Consider the following 17,336-nt stretch of genomic DNA (forward strand, 5'->3'; position numbering starts at 1 on the left):
TGCAGATGATTCAACTCAACATCAGTGCACCAAAAAAGCAGTTGATATAATTGATATGTATTAATGGGGGAAGCCTGCGACATTGGCATGAGTTGTCTGGAATGAGATTTCATTTCTTTGTTGTGTTTTGTAATGGGTCCAATATGTACTGCTCAATTACACAGGGTCATTTTAGCCCAACTCACAGGATCCTGTGGAACTGGTTCTTTTCCCAGCCCTATATTTCTCCACTTCGACATGATCAAGCTGCCTGGGTTCATTTAAAATTACCCTCATAAGTCCTTTTGAGGGCTCAAAGACAGATTCACAGAGGTTTCTGGGATTGAAGCCATGGTCTGCATTGAACTTGCCAGGAAGTGGGGTTATCATAACGTTCTTTACCACCCCTGGGTTATGGGTGGGTTTTTGAGGGGAGAAGGAGTATATAAGTGACCTTGAATTCCCAGCTTCTTATTTTATGATCTCACTTGAAATAGACTGTATGTTAGGGCACTCGAAGAGGCCAATATCATGCCAAAGTGTTCCAGACTTCTACTGACAAAGATCTTGACAATGATCTTCATATAGACTCGTATCTAAAGATCATGGAACAACCCAGGAATTGCCAGTTTAAGTCTAAACTGAATTGCATAGAAATTTGTCCTCTGTTAAATGCATTAAATGCATGATATAGTGACATATGCACATTGAATACTGGTTCTATTGACTTTAATGGAATGGAATTTCAGAAGCAGAGTTCAGTGCATTCTCACCACTATATTGCTTACTTAGTGCATACTTTAGAAGATGAGTATCTAAGCATCTTGTTATTAGTCAGTTAAAATGTCCAATGCAAGGTTACCTTTCCACATAAGGCCATTATTAACCCAATTTCCAAGACCCATGGGAATAGCAGTTTTACATCTTCCAATATAGCTATTCAAGTTTATCCAAAACTGACTTGAATATAAAGTAAAATCATCTGGTGTGTAAAATTCCATTAAATTTCCTGATGGATGGATTAGGTTAGATTTTCTCCCATAATCTTGAATCAGTAGTTTGGAAAGCCTGGAGCCCCCTCTAAAGCTTCTACCTGATGCCTCAGATCTACATAAAATCTTTCAGGTTTAGGGCTAGGTTGGGTGTTGGTCTTTGTTTGGTGAAATATATTATTTCAATGAATCAGAGGTTAAGGACTATCTAACCCCCCTTCCTTTAGACTGGAGTTTTGGATCAGTGAATGAAAAAGAGTTTTTCTGGTCGGCTAATTGAATGCTGCACGTTATTAGAATCTCTCACCTTTGGGGGAGGTAAGTCTGGCTTAGAATGTCTTGCCCCTGAGGCTGCACGCCTCCTGTCGACTGAGCTGGTGCCAAAGTTGAGGAGAAGTCCATCACGTGCTCGACATTCATCCTCCTTCTTAGCTGAAGGAGGCTGAATGGAGACGGGAGCCTTTGAGAGGAAAAATGGGGAAAGATCAGGGGTAAAATGTGAAGGAAGGAAGAGCAGAGAGTCTTGTGTAGGGTCAATGCCCAAACAAGGTTAGTCTAGAGGATTGAAGGGGGACATCGTAGGCCAATTCCACCAACCTTCTGCCCGAGGTTTAATTTCATATAACCGTATACATGTGCTATTCTCCCATAGCTTTCAGTAACTTTCCAATTAATTTTCCTTATTTTCAGCAAATCTAAATGTTTGATTTCTTCTCTGATCAGATACTTTTGCTTATCCTGCACTGCTGTAGTTCAATCCATACATCATTATTAACATGTTCTGGAAAGCATTAACAGCAAACTCCAGGCTTCAGACACCTTCCATCCAATATGCAGAGTAATTCCCAACACTAATTCATGCAAACTTTCATTGGCACAGGACTAGAAGGCTTTTGGCCAACACAGAGTGGCCATTTTATTTGCCAGGTGATAACATCGTGGTTTCTGATGCTGGATAAAATATAAAGGGAGACCAATGATAATGATACCAAGAGCTTTTTATCTAAATGACAGGTTTTAATGATTGATCTAGAATTTGTTAGTGCTCATTCTATACTTTATTTAAATTAAAGGGAGAATTAATGACTACATCTAATACCAGTGTCTCGGTAAGGAAGGATAGACAGTTGTATTTAGGGCATTGCCCAATTCTATTCAATTTAGGGTCCATTCCTAAATGTCCTTGAGCTGAGTGATTGGCTTTCAGACGGAAGTTGTGAGGCAACCATATAGTTGTGTACTCTTTGTCTTTATCCTTTGAAGTTTTGTTTTTCCTTTTGCTTAAATGGATTTATAACCATGTAACCATAACTGCAACTTAAAAAAATGATAAGAATTTGAAATGGACAAAAGCAATATAGTTTATGAAAAAACTGTATTTTGACTTCAAGGGGCAGTGGGCGTGAACTAAAAAATAATGGAATTGGAAGAATTTGTGTCACTGTGAGTGGCCTGTGGAGTTTTCTACTTTGATGGTGGCAGAGGTCAATGAGTGCCTGTCAATCTGCATGAAAGACCACGTCAGGAAAGGGCTTGAGAGAAAATAGGATGTGAAAGAGTTGGATTATGTAGCAGTGAATAATAGGCAATTTGCTATGTAAAGATCGAGAGTGGCTAAGCGTTTGGAGGGAGGGAGGGGTCCAAATGGATCAGGAATACCAGCAGTTTGTGATGAAAGTAAATAACTTTAATTCTCTGTCTAACTCACAATCTGCCCTTTCCCTCCAAGCCTCAGGCAGTACCTCACCTTCCAACTAGTCACATTTTACCACTCCAGACACAACTGTGAATCCAACAATGTCAGATTATCAGCAATTCCAGTATTTTTATTCTAGATTTCCAATATTCTTTTCATAATTTCAGATAATTGTTCTAAATTGCACCTTCTCTAGGCTTTTGTAGCCTTGCATTATCTCTCTCTTGCCATTTAATCTCCCCTGCCTTCCATCCTGTCACAGACTTTACATTTTGTTCTCTTCTCCCCTTCAACCTTCCAGTCCATCTTAAAACCTATCCCTAACTATTCCCAATTTTGATGAAATTTCATTGACTTGAATCACTAACTCTACTTCTCTCTCCACACATGGTGCATGACTTTTCTGTTTTTACTGTTGGCCTGAAGTCAGTTGTAAAGCATACCAGATAAAGATGGCAAATTTCTTTCTCAGTGAACCATATGGGCTTTTACTGCATCGCTACTGTTACCAGCTTTTTATTCCAGGATTATTTAATTAGTTGAAATTCAATTCCCCAACATCCTTGGTAGGATTTGAATTCATATATCTAGTCCAATGAATTAACCACTACACCACCGTGCCAAATATCTATCACTCTGAGTCTTAATCATTTAAGTTTTCTTTTTTTTTCTTTTTGTAAATGGATATATAATCATCTAACCATAATTGCAACCTAAAGGGGGACATTCTTGGTGATAAGAAAATGGACAAAAGCAATATATTTCATGAAAGAACTTTATTCTTTTATTTTCAGGGCAATAGTGTCAGATTAAAATGTAATGGAATTGGAAGAATTAATGTCACTGTGAGTGGCCTGTGGAGTTTGCTACTTTGATGGTGGCAGAGGCCAACGAGTGCCTGTCAATCTGCATGAAAGACCACGTCAGGAAAGGGCTTGAGAGAAAATAGGATGTAGAAGTGTTGGACTATATAGCAGTGAATGATATAATTTATGACAAAGCACTGCAAACAGTCTGTGTAATAGCCAAAGCCATCCTCAGTAAAACTACAATAAATGATTTAACGCTGGGAACTGGGTAGTGTTTCTTTATGGTCTTATGGTCTAAGGAGCCTGTAGTTTCCCTTGAAACTGTTCTGACTAAATAATCAGGAACAGCTTTTAGTTCATGCACTTTCACTGTTCAGATGATATGCAATGGAATATGATTACAGCCGAGTACTTTTCCGTTAGTGCCTAATGCACAAGCCTCGTTGTGCGTATTAGTTGATAAGTATTAATGAGTTTGTATGAAATGGTTTTGTCTGCCATTTTAACCAATTCACCTTTGCTCAGGTAGTAGGCAAAGCAATTTTGTTCAAACACATGCAGTATTCAGAGGCCAATGTCACACAGAGGCATCTCACTCAGTCGCTTTTACCACTAGTTCCTCCTGCTGTTTGCAGACTTACCTCAGGGGTCATGCGGCTGATGGTTGGAATGTCATAGCCAGCATTGATAAAGTTAGCAGCATACTGCTGGAGTTGGAATTCACTGAGCCAGTTAAAAACTGTCTCTGGGCTCTGGATAAAGGATGACAAAAGAAAATGGAATGGGAACAGGTTAGAATTTGGTGGTAAAAATCTAACCTTAAGATGTCGCATCCTCCAGAGGTCTGGAGGTAGTTAAGTCTTCAACAGTAATGCTGAGTTATTTTAAAGCAGCATGTGATATTGCAGAAAGAAATGGTCCAACACAGAACACTACAGAGCCAACTAAATGGAAGGATGGGTTGACATGATGCAGCCACACTTGACAATCGTGACCATGTATTACGTCTTGGAAGTTGCCTAATGCAAAGTTAAATTGCAAGTAAGGACCCCATTCCCACTTGGTAATCCTTTGACACCAAAAGGGAAAAAAATCCTATTCCATCATGGTAACTTTTATCAGGTAGTTCCTCAGAGCCAAGGATGTTTTGCTTTCATTACAATGCTGAGAGTTCAAGATGCCTGTGTGTGAATTCTTTGAACATCGCACACTAGTTGCCACACAGGCTTAACAGAGATGGACAAGAAGAGCCAAAATGATTGGAGACCAGGCTCTGCTTTACATACTTGTATAATAGTATGTACATGGGCACATATGTGCACACAAACACATAAATGCACTCTCTGACCACAGGCACCCATACATATAGACACAAACAACTGTGATCTTGTCCACCCACATTTCCTTATGCATCCACTGCTCTGATCCCTCCCTTTTTAAGTTACCCCTCCCTCAGTCTTCTGGAGTCTCCCTGTTTCTCTCCCCCTCCCCTAGATGCCTCGTTCAGTCAGCCCCTATTCTCAGTGCATCCCCTTCGGGTCCTTCCTTCTGCTCACCCCTTTCCCTTGTAGTTCTTTTGTTATTCCTCTCTTCCCCTGCTCTCCGGCATCCTGTAACCTTGCTGTCCCCAACGCTCTAACTGCTGGCCTCTTGCTCTCTCCTAGAGTGAGACGACTGCCTCTGATTATCACCGGTTGCCCTCTTCAGCTCTGCCCCTCAGATACCAATCACCTTCCCCAACAGTCGTAGGTGCTGCACTACCCAAAGCCTGCAGCCTAACCTAGACTCCCTCAATTCCTGAACCTCTCCCAAAAATCCTCATGAGATTCTGCAGCTGCCCACCTGATACTGCTTGATATCAACAGGTTGAGGCTTCCTGGTGCTCTGTGGATGGGCCAGTGTCTCCCTCTGTGCTACTCTGACATGATGTCACAAATCTGCAAACTCTACCACTAAGGGCGAAGGGAACACCACCACCTCCAGGTTCCCCTCAGCATTGCACATATCCTGAAATGGAAATATATTGCTGATTCTTCAGTTTTGCTGAGTCTAAATCCTTCCTTTGACACATATGTCTGGAATTTCTTTCAAAGGTTTTTCCTTGTAAGGTTACACAAATACTTCATCTTCTTTTACTAATGCTGGTTGCAATTGCAGTACAAAGCTTCCTTGGTTGAGTAACGGACTAAAGTGAATGCAGAAGTCGATGTTGTTGGACCGACAATATTCAAGTTCTCATGGTAGCGAAACAAAGCTGGAAACCCACAATGATGACCCACAAAGTAAAGTGACCTGTTGGCTGTTCCTTCAGCCACACCAAGCAAAATGCCAAAGCTAGTAAAATTTCAACATCCTTAGGCATGAATAGACTATTTATAGGCTAAAGAATCTTTAATATATTCTTTGTGTATTTGACCTGCTTTTTCCTATTTAATTTTTTTTGAATCTTTAAATTTAAATCTCAATTTAATGCGCTTCAAGTCTTCAGATATTGTCCAAAACTACAGTAGTTAAATAGAATGCAAGAATGTCATTCAGGAAACAGGACAAGTTAAGGGAATTCAGATGCAAAATGTAGGGTCTAATGAACCCTACGGGGAACTTGAAGAAGGCAGGAAAAAAATGAGGCTGCTTTGGAAAGAAGACTGCTAGTTTGTTTGGCTTAGAGATAGTGGAGAAAGAAGCACAGAGGCAATTAACTAATGGTCATTAGCTTGGTGGTGATGAATCTATAAACTCTTCATGCTTGTTGCTTCTTGTGCAGGTTAGGGACGGGGTAGAGGAGTTTAGAAAATGGCAGTATAAATCCCAGGCAAATCGTTTTGTAATTTAGATTCATAGCTATCACAATACAAATGGTTGATATACAACCTTCTATTCTCTGCTGGTTAACTTGGTAAAAGCAATGCCCACACTGGAACTGAGCATAAATATTGGCTTACTGGGGAACTGATCAAGAGTATTCAGTAACTTGCAAAGTTACTGCCTGGTGAACTCCATGTCAGGAACCCCTCTTGACTGCACTTACATTTCAATAGCAGGTAGCTGGTGCGCTTCCTGCTCAGGTAGTCCACTAGCCACCACTCACAGAAGGCCTTGAACATGTGGGAAGCAGGAGAAGAGGAGATCACCTGTGTGCTCTCCCCAAGTATTTGGAAGATACTGTATTTTGTTTAATAGTTCAAGCATTTTCAATATCTTTTGATGAAACAATTAAACTATAAAAGGGCATATTAAGTCCTAGATTTAAGAATATTTAAAATGGAAAATGCATTGGCTTCAATGGAACTAAATTTCAGAAGAGAATGTCAATGTGCATGTATTGTGGGTTTAGCACATAAAATAGAGGACAATTTTTTGCCCCATATAAATTAAAACAAGGGCTGAAAAACTCCCCAATTAATCCCCTCTCTCTAATCCCAATTCATTTTAAGAATACACGTCTTTGACATGAAACCACCATGAATAACAATTAGTATTTAATACACCTGCAAGGTTAGAGTTGCACAAGACTTGCCATTTAATACTTGAGTGTCAAAATGCAGCACAAAAACAAAAACACCTTAGAAATTTCAAAATTATAATCTGATCATAGGTGCATGTCTGTATGATGAAGATAACACCCAGAATACTGAAAATATTTTTGTGGACCTGCTTATTCAGCCAACTGATTTAAGATACATCATCAATAATGATTCAGTGAACATAGATTTGAGCAATTGTATCTTAGCACCACTGTCATTTATTGAGAGAGACAGAGTACTCTCCTCATGAGAACATCATCATATCTGCCCATTAGATTGGTTAGTCCTCACATTTTCAGTCTGGTCAAGGCAAATGTTCAGTATGGCATGGACTTAAAATTCAAACGCTAATTCTTTTACAAAACTGGATGAATTTTTTAACATTGTTTGCTTCAATACATTTCAGGAAATGTGTCTTTGGTAAAATTCATTAAATTCACAATGTAAAAATAGCTGCACTTTGTACTATGCTGACAAAATTCAGTCCTCTTGAAATCAAAGGAACTACATTTTGGAAACAAGAGTACAGAGTGCTGCTGCTGTCATTTTATGCAAGAAGCAGTAGTGACAGAGAACAAAACTGTACTCCTGTTTGTGTCAGCTGGTGCTTTGGGTTCAGAGCCCAATTCAAGGTCTTGATCATGTAACGTAACCCAATACTCCTAGTGCAATACTGAAGGACTATGCGCTGTGAGATGGGAAGTTAAACCAAACCCCGTCTGCACTCTAAGACGCAAAAGATCCCAAGACATTATTTCAAACAAGACCAGGTAGTTCTCCCTGTTGCTCTGACCAGGTAATTCTCCCTGAGACTCAGGACTGCTCCACCCATTCTATGCAATTGTAGGTCAACCTATGTCATACTTTCCCACCTGAGCCCAATATTTTTTTATTTCATTGGTATAAAAGATCTATTGATCTCACCCTTCAATAGATTCAATGACTGAGTACCATGAACCTTTTTCATATCGACTTTCAGATGGTTCACAACCTTCTGAGTAAATATTTTCTTATTCATCCCTGTCTTAAACGACAACCCTTTATCCTGAGTCTACGCTGCTCGTTCTAGATTTGCTAGCCAAAGGAAACAGCCTCCCAGCACACACGCTATCAATCCCTCTCAGAACCTTTGTCTCAATGAGATCATACCTCATTCTTCTAAATTTTAGCAAATATTGGACAAGTTCGTCAATCTCCCCTCAAATATCAATCTCATCAATCCAGGAAGCAATCTAGTGAATCTATGGCGCACTGTGTTCTTTAGACCAAAGCTGCAGACATCAGCTTTGTTCTCACCAGAGCTCTATACATGTACAGCAAGGCTTTCTTACTTTTGTGTTCCAAATCCTTTGGAATAAAATTAACCTGTTGATTTAATACGACATTGACACTTACCTGTTACTCATCATTAACACATCAAAGGTTTACTGCCTGCCTATCACCCTGAGATAAGAGTAAACCGCAAATAAACCGATTTGTCAATTCCTACCTGATAACTTAAAAATATTTGGAGAAAGACTGTAGATGCTAGAATCTGGAGCAACACACAAGATGCTGGAGGAACTCAGTGGGTCAGGCAGCATCTATGGAGAAAGATAGATGGTTGACGTTTCAGGCCGAGACCCTTAATCTGGACTGAAAAATAGAGGGGAGATGGCCAGTATAAAAAGGTGGAGGGAGGGGGTGGGGCAAGAGCTGCAGGTGATAGGTGGATCCAGGTGAGGAGGGGGTGACGGGCAGATGGAGGGGGGAGGGTGGAAATAGTCCCAGAAGCTGGGAGGTGATAGGTGGAGGCGACAAAGGGCTGAAGATGATGGAATCTGATAGCTGGAGCATGGAATCGAGGGAGGGAGGTGGGGAGGGCAGATGGGAGTAGTGGGCGAGGGGAACCAGTCAGAGGAGTATGTGGGTGATAGGGGGGAGGAGAGGAAAGAAACAGGGTGATAGGGACTGGGCTGAGTGTAACTCAGGAGGAGAGAGAAAAGGGACAGAGGTTAAGCAGTTTACTGGAAGTTGGAGAATTCAGTGTTCATACTGTTGGGTTGTAGTTCCTTCCCACATCTGCCTATCACCCCCTCACCTGGATCCACCTATCTCCTGCCAGCTCTTGCTCCACCCCTTCCCTCCATCGTTTTATACTGGCCATCTCCCCTCTATCTTTCAGTCCAGATGAAGTGTCTTGACCCGAAATGTCAACTCTCCATAGATGCTGCCTGACCTCCTGAGTTCCTCCAGCATCTTGTGTGTTATTTAAAAAGATTTGTTTGGTCAACTGACCCAATGATCGAATACATTCACTCATATCATACACCTATTAATCACAATTAATTGACTAAGATATCTTCAATCTTAGATTGAATTCCTATCTTAGATTCCTATCCTTAACTCTATAAATAAGCATCTATGTTGACCCTAACTTATTTGAAAATGATCTACAAAGGTCTGCTCAGCTTGATACTTCACTATATCCCTTTTCAATGCTATTAGCAGCACAGTTAAGCCATGTTTCTTTTAAAGGAGAAATCATAAAACAAATTAATTCTAAAAGCGGCAGTGTGGCAGTACGCAGCAGCTAAAATGACAATGGGAAATCAAGGTTTCAGTTGTTGTCATAGCAACATCCACAACCACAAGTGGTTGCTTCTGGGAACTCAGTCCCAGATAAAACTGAAGAAAGAGTGAGTGTATGCCACGACAAATTGATGTTACACGATGAGGGGCTAGTTTTACAATTGGCTGTGAAAACATTACTCATCCCATCAATTTTAATGGTGCTTCTGTACTGAGCAACAATTGAACTTCATGTCCTACTGCTGCAAATGTCTAATGGCTTTCTAAATATAATTACAACACATTCATTTATATCTAATAACTGTGGCTCAGGGAATAACTTGTGACTTGCATGAAACAGTGCAATTCAACCCATTACCAGTTAACTGACAACCAGATTGACAATGGTGATAGTAGGAATCAGGTCCATTCAGATGCATTGGGATGGGATCAACCTGATTTGCTTTGCTTTTCCCAAGGCTCCTGGCTCACATGAAGCCTTTCTCCTTTCCAATGGTTCCGATTTCCTCAAGAGTTAAAGTTGTGATTTTTAATGAACTTCTTCAGAAGCTGGATGATCATTTTAATCCAAAGCCGTCAGAAATTGTAGAGGGTTACAAGTTTGTGTCTAGGAATCAGGAAGCAGTTGAGACTCTCAGGAACCAATATGATCTTGGAGGATTTGTCTTAACACTACATTTCAATGTTTCTCCATGTAGAAAATTTGCTTGTGGTACAATTGATGAGCAAATTCAATTGAAGTTGTAAACACACAGCTTCTTACATGCAATCCTGCATGAAAAATTGCAGTATCTATGGAGATGGCTTTGAATAGGAGCTAAAGACTTCACACAAGGTGCAACACAAGCACAACAAATACAGTTACAAGAGTCACAGTGAAGTCAACAGATCCAAAGCAGGATCTGAAAAGTGTGAGTGAAACCATCTCAGTATCTCTCTCTAAGATACTGTAGAATAGTTGGTATTTCAAACTAACATCAGGTATTTTATTAAATAAAGGAAAAGTTTACAAGGTCCAAACAGTATTTTTTTATTACTGATTTCTCCACTGAAACACACACTCTTGGAACTTCCCACAATAAGTTATGTCAGAAAAATGCACACAGCAATTAGCCACATGAGTCAATCTTTAAATGGTTGCAGGCTTAAAAAAGCACCAACCAATATTTTATATGCCATTTCCATTCCAAAGACGTGTGAAATGCTGTTATGGATGCAATGGAAGCCTTCCACTGCATAAAGATTAATTTAAAGCATCAAAACGTTTAAATTTTCAGAAAGAAGGCACATATCCTCAGCATGCAAGTCGGAAGCCAACATAAGTAATCTAAACAACTCTAATAATTTCTTCACAAGGGGGACATTTTCACAGCTGCAATCTGCTGATAAGTCTCCACAGTATTGGAGCCTGTTTGAACAATGATGAATTGGGCTTATGCTCCATTCATGCCATTAGCGGCAATGGTGGAAAGCAGGATGACTTCAAAACAAAGCCTTGGTGAATGGTCAAAGTGTTGACATGAAAATCAATGTGGCAGTGAGTGCTCAGTTACAGCAAAAGATGCATACGTAAATAAATTCCACCACACACCACTAACAAAGAGTATGGTGAACTTGAAGTAACATACACAAAATGCTGGGGAACTCAGCAGGTCAAGGAGCATCTATGGAGAGAAATAAACAGTTGACATTTTGGGTCGAGACCCTTCATCAGGACTGGAAAGGAAAAGGGCAGAAGCTGGAGTAAGGAGGTGGGGGGGGGGGGTGGGGTGTGGAGGAGTACATGCAGGCAGGTGATAGGTGAGTCCAGATGAGGGGGGAAGGTAGGGGGGGTGATGCAGGGGGGAGAAGTAAGAAGCTGAGAGTTGATAGGTAGAAGAGGCAAAGGGCTGAAGAAGAAGGAATTCAGCAGGAGAGGGTAGTGGACGATGGAATAATGGAAAGGAGGTGGGGAATAGATGGGCAAGTCATGAGGGCAGGGGAAGGGATGGGCAGGTCATCATGGGAACAGATGCAGCGGAGGCAGAGGAACTGGGAGAAGGGGATGGCATCCTTGGAAGTGACTGTGTGGGGAGAGGTGCAGTCAAGGTAACTGTGGGAGTCAGTGGGTTTGTAAAAGATGTCGGTGGTTAATCTGTCTCCGGAGATCTGTCTCATGCCTTCATATCTTGACTCCATTTTGTCCCCCTTGATCTAGTCCCTTCCCACCTATGTCTGTGACACTTCGCATGCCCTCCATCACTTCAACAACTTTCAGTTCCCCGGCCCTGACCACCTCATTTTCACTCTGGATGTTGGGTCCCTGCACACTTCCATCCCCCATCAGGAAGGCCTTGAGGCTCTCCGCTTCTTTCTTGACAACAGACCCAACCAGTTCCCCTCCACCGTCACCTTCCTGTCTGGCAGAACTGGTACTCACCCTCAACAACTTCTCTTTTGGCTCCTCCCACTTTCTCCAAACTAAAGGTGTAGCCATGGGCACCCGCATGGGCCCCAGCTATGCCTGCCTTTTCGTCGGCTACATGGAACAGTCCATGTTCCAAGCCTACACCGGTAACGCTCCCCAACTCTTTCTCCGCTACATTGATGACTGCATTGGGGCTGCTTCCTGCACCCGTGCTGAGCTCATCAATTTCATCAACTTTGCCCCCAACTTCCACCCTGCCCTCAAATTTACATGGTCCACCTCCAACACCTCTCTCCCCTTTCTGGATCTCTCTGTCTCCATCCCCGGAGACAGATTAACCACCAACATCTTTTACAAACCCACTGACTCCCACAGTTACCTTGACTGCACCTCTTCCTGCCCAGTCACTTGCAAGGATGCCATCCCCTTCTCCCATTTCCTCCGCCTCATCTGTTTCCATGATGAGGCTTTCCACTCCAGGACATCCGAGATGTTCTCCTCCTTCAGCAAACGGGGTTTCCCTTCCACCACCATCAATGCTGCCCTCACCTGAATCTCTTCCATTTCCCACACGTCTGCCCTCACCCCATCACCCCCCCCCACGACTTAACAAGGACAAGGATCCCCTTGCCCTCACCTACCACTGCATGAGCCTCCGCATCCAACACATCATTTTCCGCAACTTCCGCCACCTCCAATAGGATCCCACCACTAGGCACATCTTCCCCTTCCCTCCTCTCTCCACTTTCCGCAGGGATCGCTCTCTCTGCGACTCCCTTGTCCACTTGTCCATTCCCGCAGATGACCCTGCAGGCACTTATCCCTGCAACCGCACTAGGTGCTACACCTGTCTCTACACCTCCTCCCTCATGACCATTCAGGGCCCTAGACAGTCCTTCCAGGTGAGGCACTGCCTCACCTGTGAATCCGAGGGTGTCACTTATCGCATCCGGTGCTCCCGGTGCGGCCTCCTCTACATCGATGAGATGCAACACAGATTGGGTGATCATTTCGTCGAGCACCTCTCGTTCCGTCCGCCACAAAAGCAAGGATCTCCCGGTGGCCACCCTCTTCAATTCCACATCCCACTCCCATACAGACATGTTTATCCAAGGCCTCCTCTACTGCCACGTTGAGGCCAGATGTAGGTTGGAGGAACAGCACCTCATATTTCGCCTTGGGAGTCTCTAACCTGACGGCCTCAACATCGATTTCTCTAACTTCTGGTAACCCCTCCCCTCTTCTCCCCCCCCTTTTTTTCTCTGTCTTCCCTCATTCCTGTGGCCCCCTCCCCTTCTCTTTCTCCTTCCCTCGCTCTCATGACCTGCCTATCTATTCCGCACTTCCTTCCCTTTATTCCATAGTCCACTGCCCTCTCCTACCGGATATCTTCTTCAGCCCTTTGCCTCTTCTACCTATCATCTCTCAGCTTCTTACTTCTCCCCCCTTCCCCACCCCCCGCTCTACCTTCCCCCCTCTCACCTGGACGTGCCTATCACCTGCCTGTGTGTGCACCTCCCCCTTACCCGAGCTTCTTATTCCGGCTTCTGCCCTCTTCCTTTCCAGTCCTGATGAAGAGTCTCGGCCCGAAACGTTGACTGTTTATTTCCCTCCATAGATGCTGCCCGACCTGCTGAGCTCCTCCAGCATTTTGTGTGTGTTGCTCCAGATTCCAGCATTTGCAGAGTCTCTTGTAAAACATATTCAAATGCAGTACTGAAGACTTTAGGCCAAATGAAATGTTTGGTGGGTTACAAAGATCAGTAAATGGATCTACAGATGGTTGTAGCTGATAATATACTGTATGTAGACCAACATCGGTAGGGAATGGTTGGGAATTGAAGCTGGACTGGAGTGAGTTGCTCAGCACGAATGCTTCAAAATCATACCCGGACATACAATGCAGAAATGTTCAAGTATGTGTATATGGGTATTACATGGTAGTGTGCTTATATTCATATCAAGCCACGTGCGAAACAAATCTACTGCAAGCCTCAACCAGTTCCACGTCCATTCCAGGCGGAGGAAGGGTGGGATAAATTAGAACAGAATGGAGTTTTAGTGAAGACACATCAGGCAGATTGGGCAGCACCTAAAACAAACAAGACTAGTTGACTATGTGGTGATCTCAAGGCAATTGACAACAAGAAGTAACCTCTGTCCACTTCATAAGATCTATAAGCAAAATTGGCAGGAGCCAGATTTCAGCAAACTAGATCTGTCACAAATATATACCCAGACGAAAGTAGATAAGGAGAATTATACAAAAATCATATGTGTCTTTATTCTTGCATAAAATCACCTCGTGATTTGAAATCATCACTGAAAAATTTTCAAGCTACATTGAACAAGATACTCGAAGATATAGGCCACGGTCTATGCAATCAAGATGATATACTAATAGCCAAAAGTACTGAAGAGAATCTCTGAATACTGAAAGAAGTGTTCTGACTGGCACATAAACAGAATATAAAGCTCAAAAGAACCAAGTATTCATTTGTTCAAAAATAAGTTTATCTTGGACTGAAAATTGATGCAAATGCATTGCAACTGGTCAAAGAAAAAGTGGAAGCAATTCTAAAGGTTAGGAAATCTGAAGAAAAATGCAGAATTTACATTCTAACTATGCTAGATTTTGCCAAAACATGCAGATGTCCTGACACCATTACATCAGTTACTGAAAAAATATGAGAAATGGAATTGGGGCAAAAAACAGCAAAAGGCACATGACTTATACAAGAATTGTGTAATTTAACTGTGTTTCCAACCTTTTCCTAGAAGATGTTTTAAAGACGGACAGAGGAAAGAATTCAAGGATCTGGTCCAAGCTTCCTTGAAGAAATGTAACATGTCCACTGACTCATAGAGCATGGAGCAGTACAGCAGTGGAACAGGCCCTTCGGCACATTGTGCCTGCGTCAGCCATGATGTCAACCGAACTAATCACATAGACCGCATCCCTCCATTCCCTGCCTGTTCACATGTCTGTAAATGCCTCTTAAAATGTTGCTATCATATCTGCCTCCACCACCTCCCCTGGCAGCACACTCCAGGCACCCACCACTCTCTGTGTACAAAAAATTTGCCTTGCTTATCTCCTTTAAACTGTCCCCCTCTCACCTTAAACTTATGCTCTCTAGTATTTGACATCTCCACCCCAGGAAAAAGCACATTTGATCCTTTATAAACCAAGGTGTGGAGTAAAGTGCAGGGAGATTATGCCTGGACAATAGGAACATAGAAACATAGAAAAACTACAGCACAATTTAGGCCCTTCGGCCCACAAAGCTGTGCCGAACATGTCCCTACCCTAGAAATTACTAGGCTTACCCATAGCCCTCTATTTTACTCAGCTCCATGTACCTATCTAACAGTCTCTTGAAAGACCCTATCGTATCAGCCTCCACCACCATTTCTGGCAGCCCATTCCATGCACTCACCACTCTCTGAGTAAAAAACTTACCCCTGACATCTCCTCTATACCTGCTCCCCAGCACCTTAAACTTATGTCCTCATGTGGCCACCATTTCAGCCCTGGGGAAAAGCCTCTGACTATCTACCCGATCAATACCTCTCATCATCTTATACACCTCTATCAGGTCCCCCCTCATCCTCCGTCTCTCCAAGGAGAAAAGGCCGAGTTCCCTCAGCCTGCTTTCATAAGGCATGCTCCGCGTTTCAGGCAGCATCCTTGTAAATCTCCTCTGCACCCTCTCTATGGCTTCCACATCTTTCCTGTAGTGAGGCGACCAGAACTGAGCACAATACTCCAAGTGGGGTCTGACCAGGGACCTATATAGTTTCAACAATACCTCTCGGTGCCTAAATTCAATGTATGGCAATAGGTAGGCCACAGCTTGAGTAGTCCAATATAGTTCTGGTCCCCACATTACAAGAACAATTTGATTGTAGTGGGGAAGATGCAGAGGAGGTTTATGAGGATTTTACCATGTCTGGAGAATTGTAGCCTCGTGGAAAGTTTGAATAAGCTAGGGTCAAGGAAGTGGGGTTGAAATGAATTAAATAATGAGAAGCCTGGATAGAGTAAATGGGAAGGACTTACTTCCCTTAGCCTAAGGGTCCAAAGCTGGGAAATATTTAAAGTAATTGGTAAAAGAATTAGAAAGGAAAAGGTGGAAAATTGTTTTACCCAGACAGTCTGGAGCTCACTGTCTAAAAGAGAGGTAGATGCAGTTACACTTATCACAATTAAAAAGCACTTGGATGAGTACTTGAAGAACTGTGACCTGCAGGGCTATGAACCTCGTAATGGAAGGAGGGTTTGGTGGATCAAATGTCCTCCTTTAAAGTTTTCATTCTTATTTCTCAGCATACAATTGTACTTACTTCAGGTAAGTCTTGAGTGGAGAGGTGCAATGGAGGCAAGAAAGGAATGCACAATACAAGCCATGGAGAGCGACAGTTTAAACGTGATAAAGTTCCTGTGCTAATCTGACATTTGAAAATGGGATTTTGTAGTAATAGCCTCAGTTTGTGGTACCAAATGAAATCTTGTGAAAATAGGGGATGGAATCAGAAGTGTACATGCAAATTCTGGAAGAGAATAATGAATTGACTATGACTGCATTCCAGAAGTTGATCTACTAGACAGTGTGAAAGAACAACCCTGGACTGAGTCAGTAAATGATACTCTCCTCAAGTCAAGCAGTGGATACAAGACCAGTTCCTTTGAGAAGATCAAAGAGACTGGGAAAACCTACGGACAGGTTACATCTGCAAATGATGTGAACATGTCATGGTGCAATTCAAACTCTTCCAGATAAATAGCCCTAGCCTTTTAATACGTCTGGTAACTTAACCACCAAGCAGCTATACTGGTGTGTGCAGGTGTGTGTGTAGGTAAGTGCATTTGTGTGTGTGCATACATAAGTATGTTTGTGTGTGCATGTTGCATACATATAAGTATGCATACAGGTATGTGTCGGGGTATGTATGCACCTGCACATATGTACACGCAAGAGTGTGCATTCAGGTGTGTGCATGTATGTGTCCAGTGTGCTCTTGCTCTCCCCCATTCTCATTCTTCTGTTTCTCGTTGATTACTGTTTGAATCTCCTTCCAATGTGGGGAAGGGCCCACTCCCAAACGGTTAATTTATTCCTCTCCACAAATGCTGATTGCCTCAGAAAATGCTTTGAACTTTTTCTGTTTTTTGCCTAGGTTACTGGTTTATGCGGAAGGAATGCTGAGTCCTGGCACTCGTTTCATCTCAGTAATAACCCAGGTATGACCATTCTGAGACTCCCCCTGCCACTCTCCCCCTTCCTGGTACCACTTCAGACAATGGGCCCTTCTCTTTGAATCAGAGGAGACTCTGAAATGCAACCCAAGACTCTT

At 42.5% G+C, this 17,336-nt stretch overlaps 1 protein-coding gene across 3 annotated transcripts in view; it reads right to left on the bottom strand.

Moving 5' to 3' along the window:
* caskin1 (CASK interacting protein 1) overlaps nt 1–17,336 on the bottom strand; it is a 563,705-nt gene that overhangs the window by 34,561 nt on the left and 511,808 nt on the right. For 2 of the 3 annotated variants that reach the window (XM_052021714.1, XM_052021713.1), the window contains 2 exons: nt 4,118–4,228; nt 1,279–1,431 (listed from right to left, as the gene is read on the bottom strand). In XM_052021714.1, the coding sequence (XP_051877674.1) occupies nt 1,279–1,431; nt 4,118–4,228 (264 nt within the window). The remainder of the gene's footprint in view (nt 1–1,278; nt 1,432–4,117; nt 4,229–17,336) is intronic. The other variant, XM_052021715.1, reaches the window with a different exon arrangement.

The sequence above is a fragment of the Pristis pectinata genome, chromosome 8, assembly GCF_009764475.1.
Source record: "Pristis pectinata isolate sPriPec2 chromosome 8, sPriPec2.1.pri, whole genome shotgun sequence".
Taxonomy (NCBI): domain Eukaryota; kingdom Metazoa; phylum Chordata; class Chondrichthyes; order Rhinopristiformes; family Pristidae; genus Pristis; species Pristis pectinata.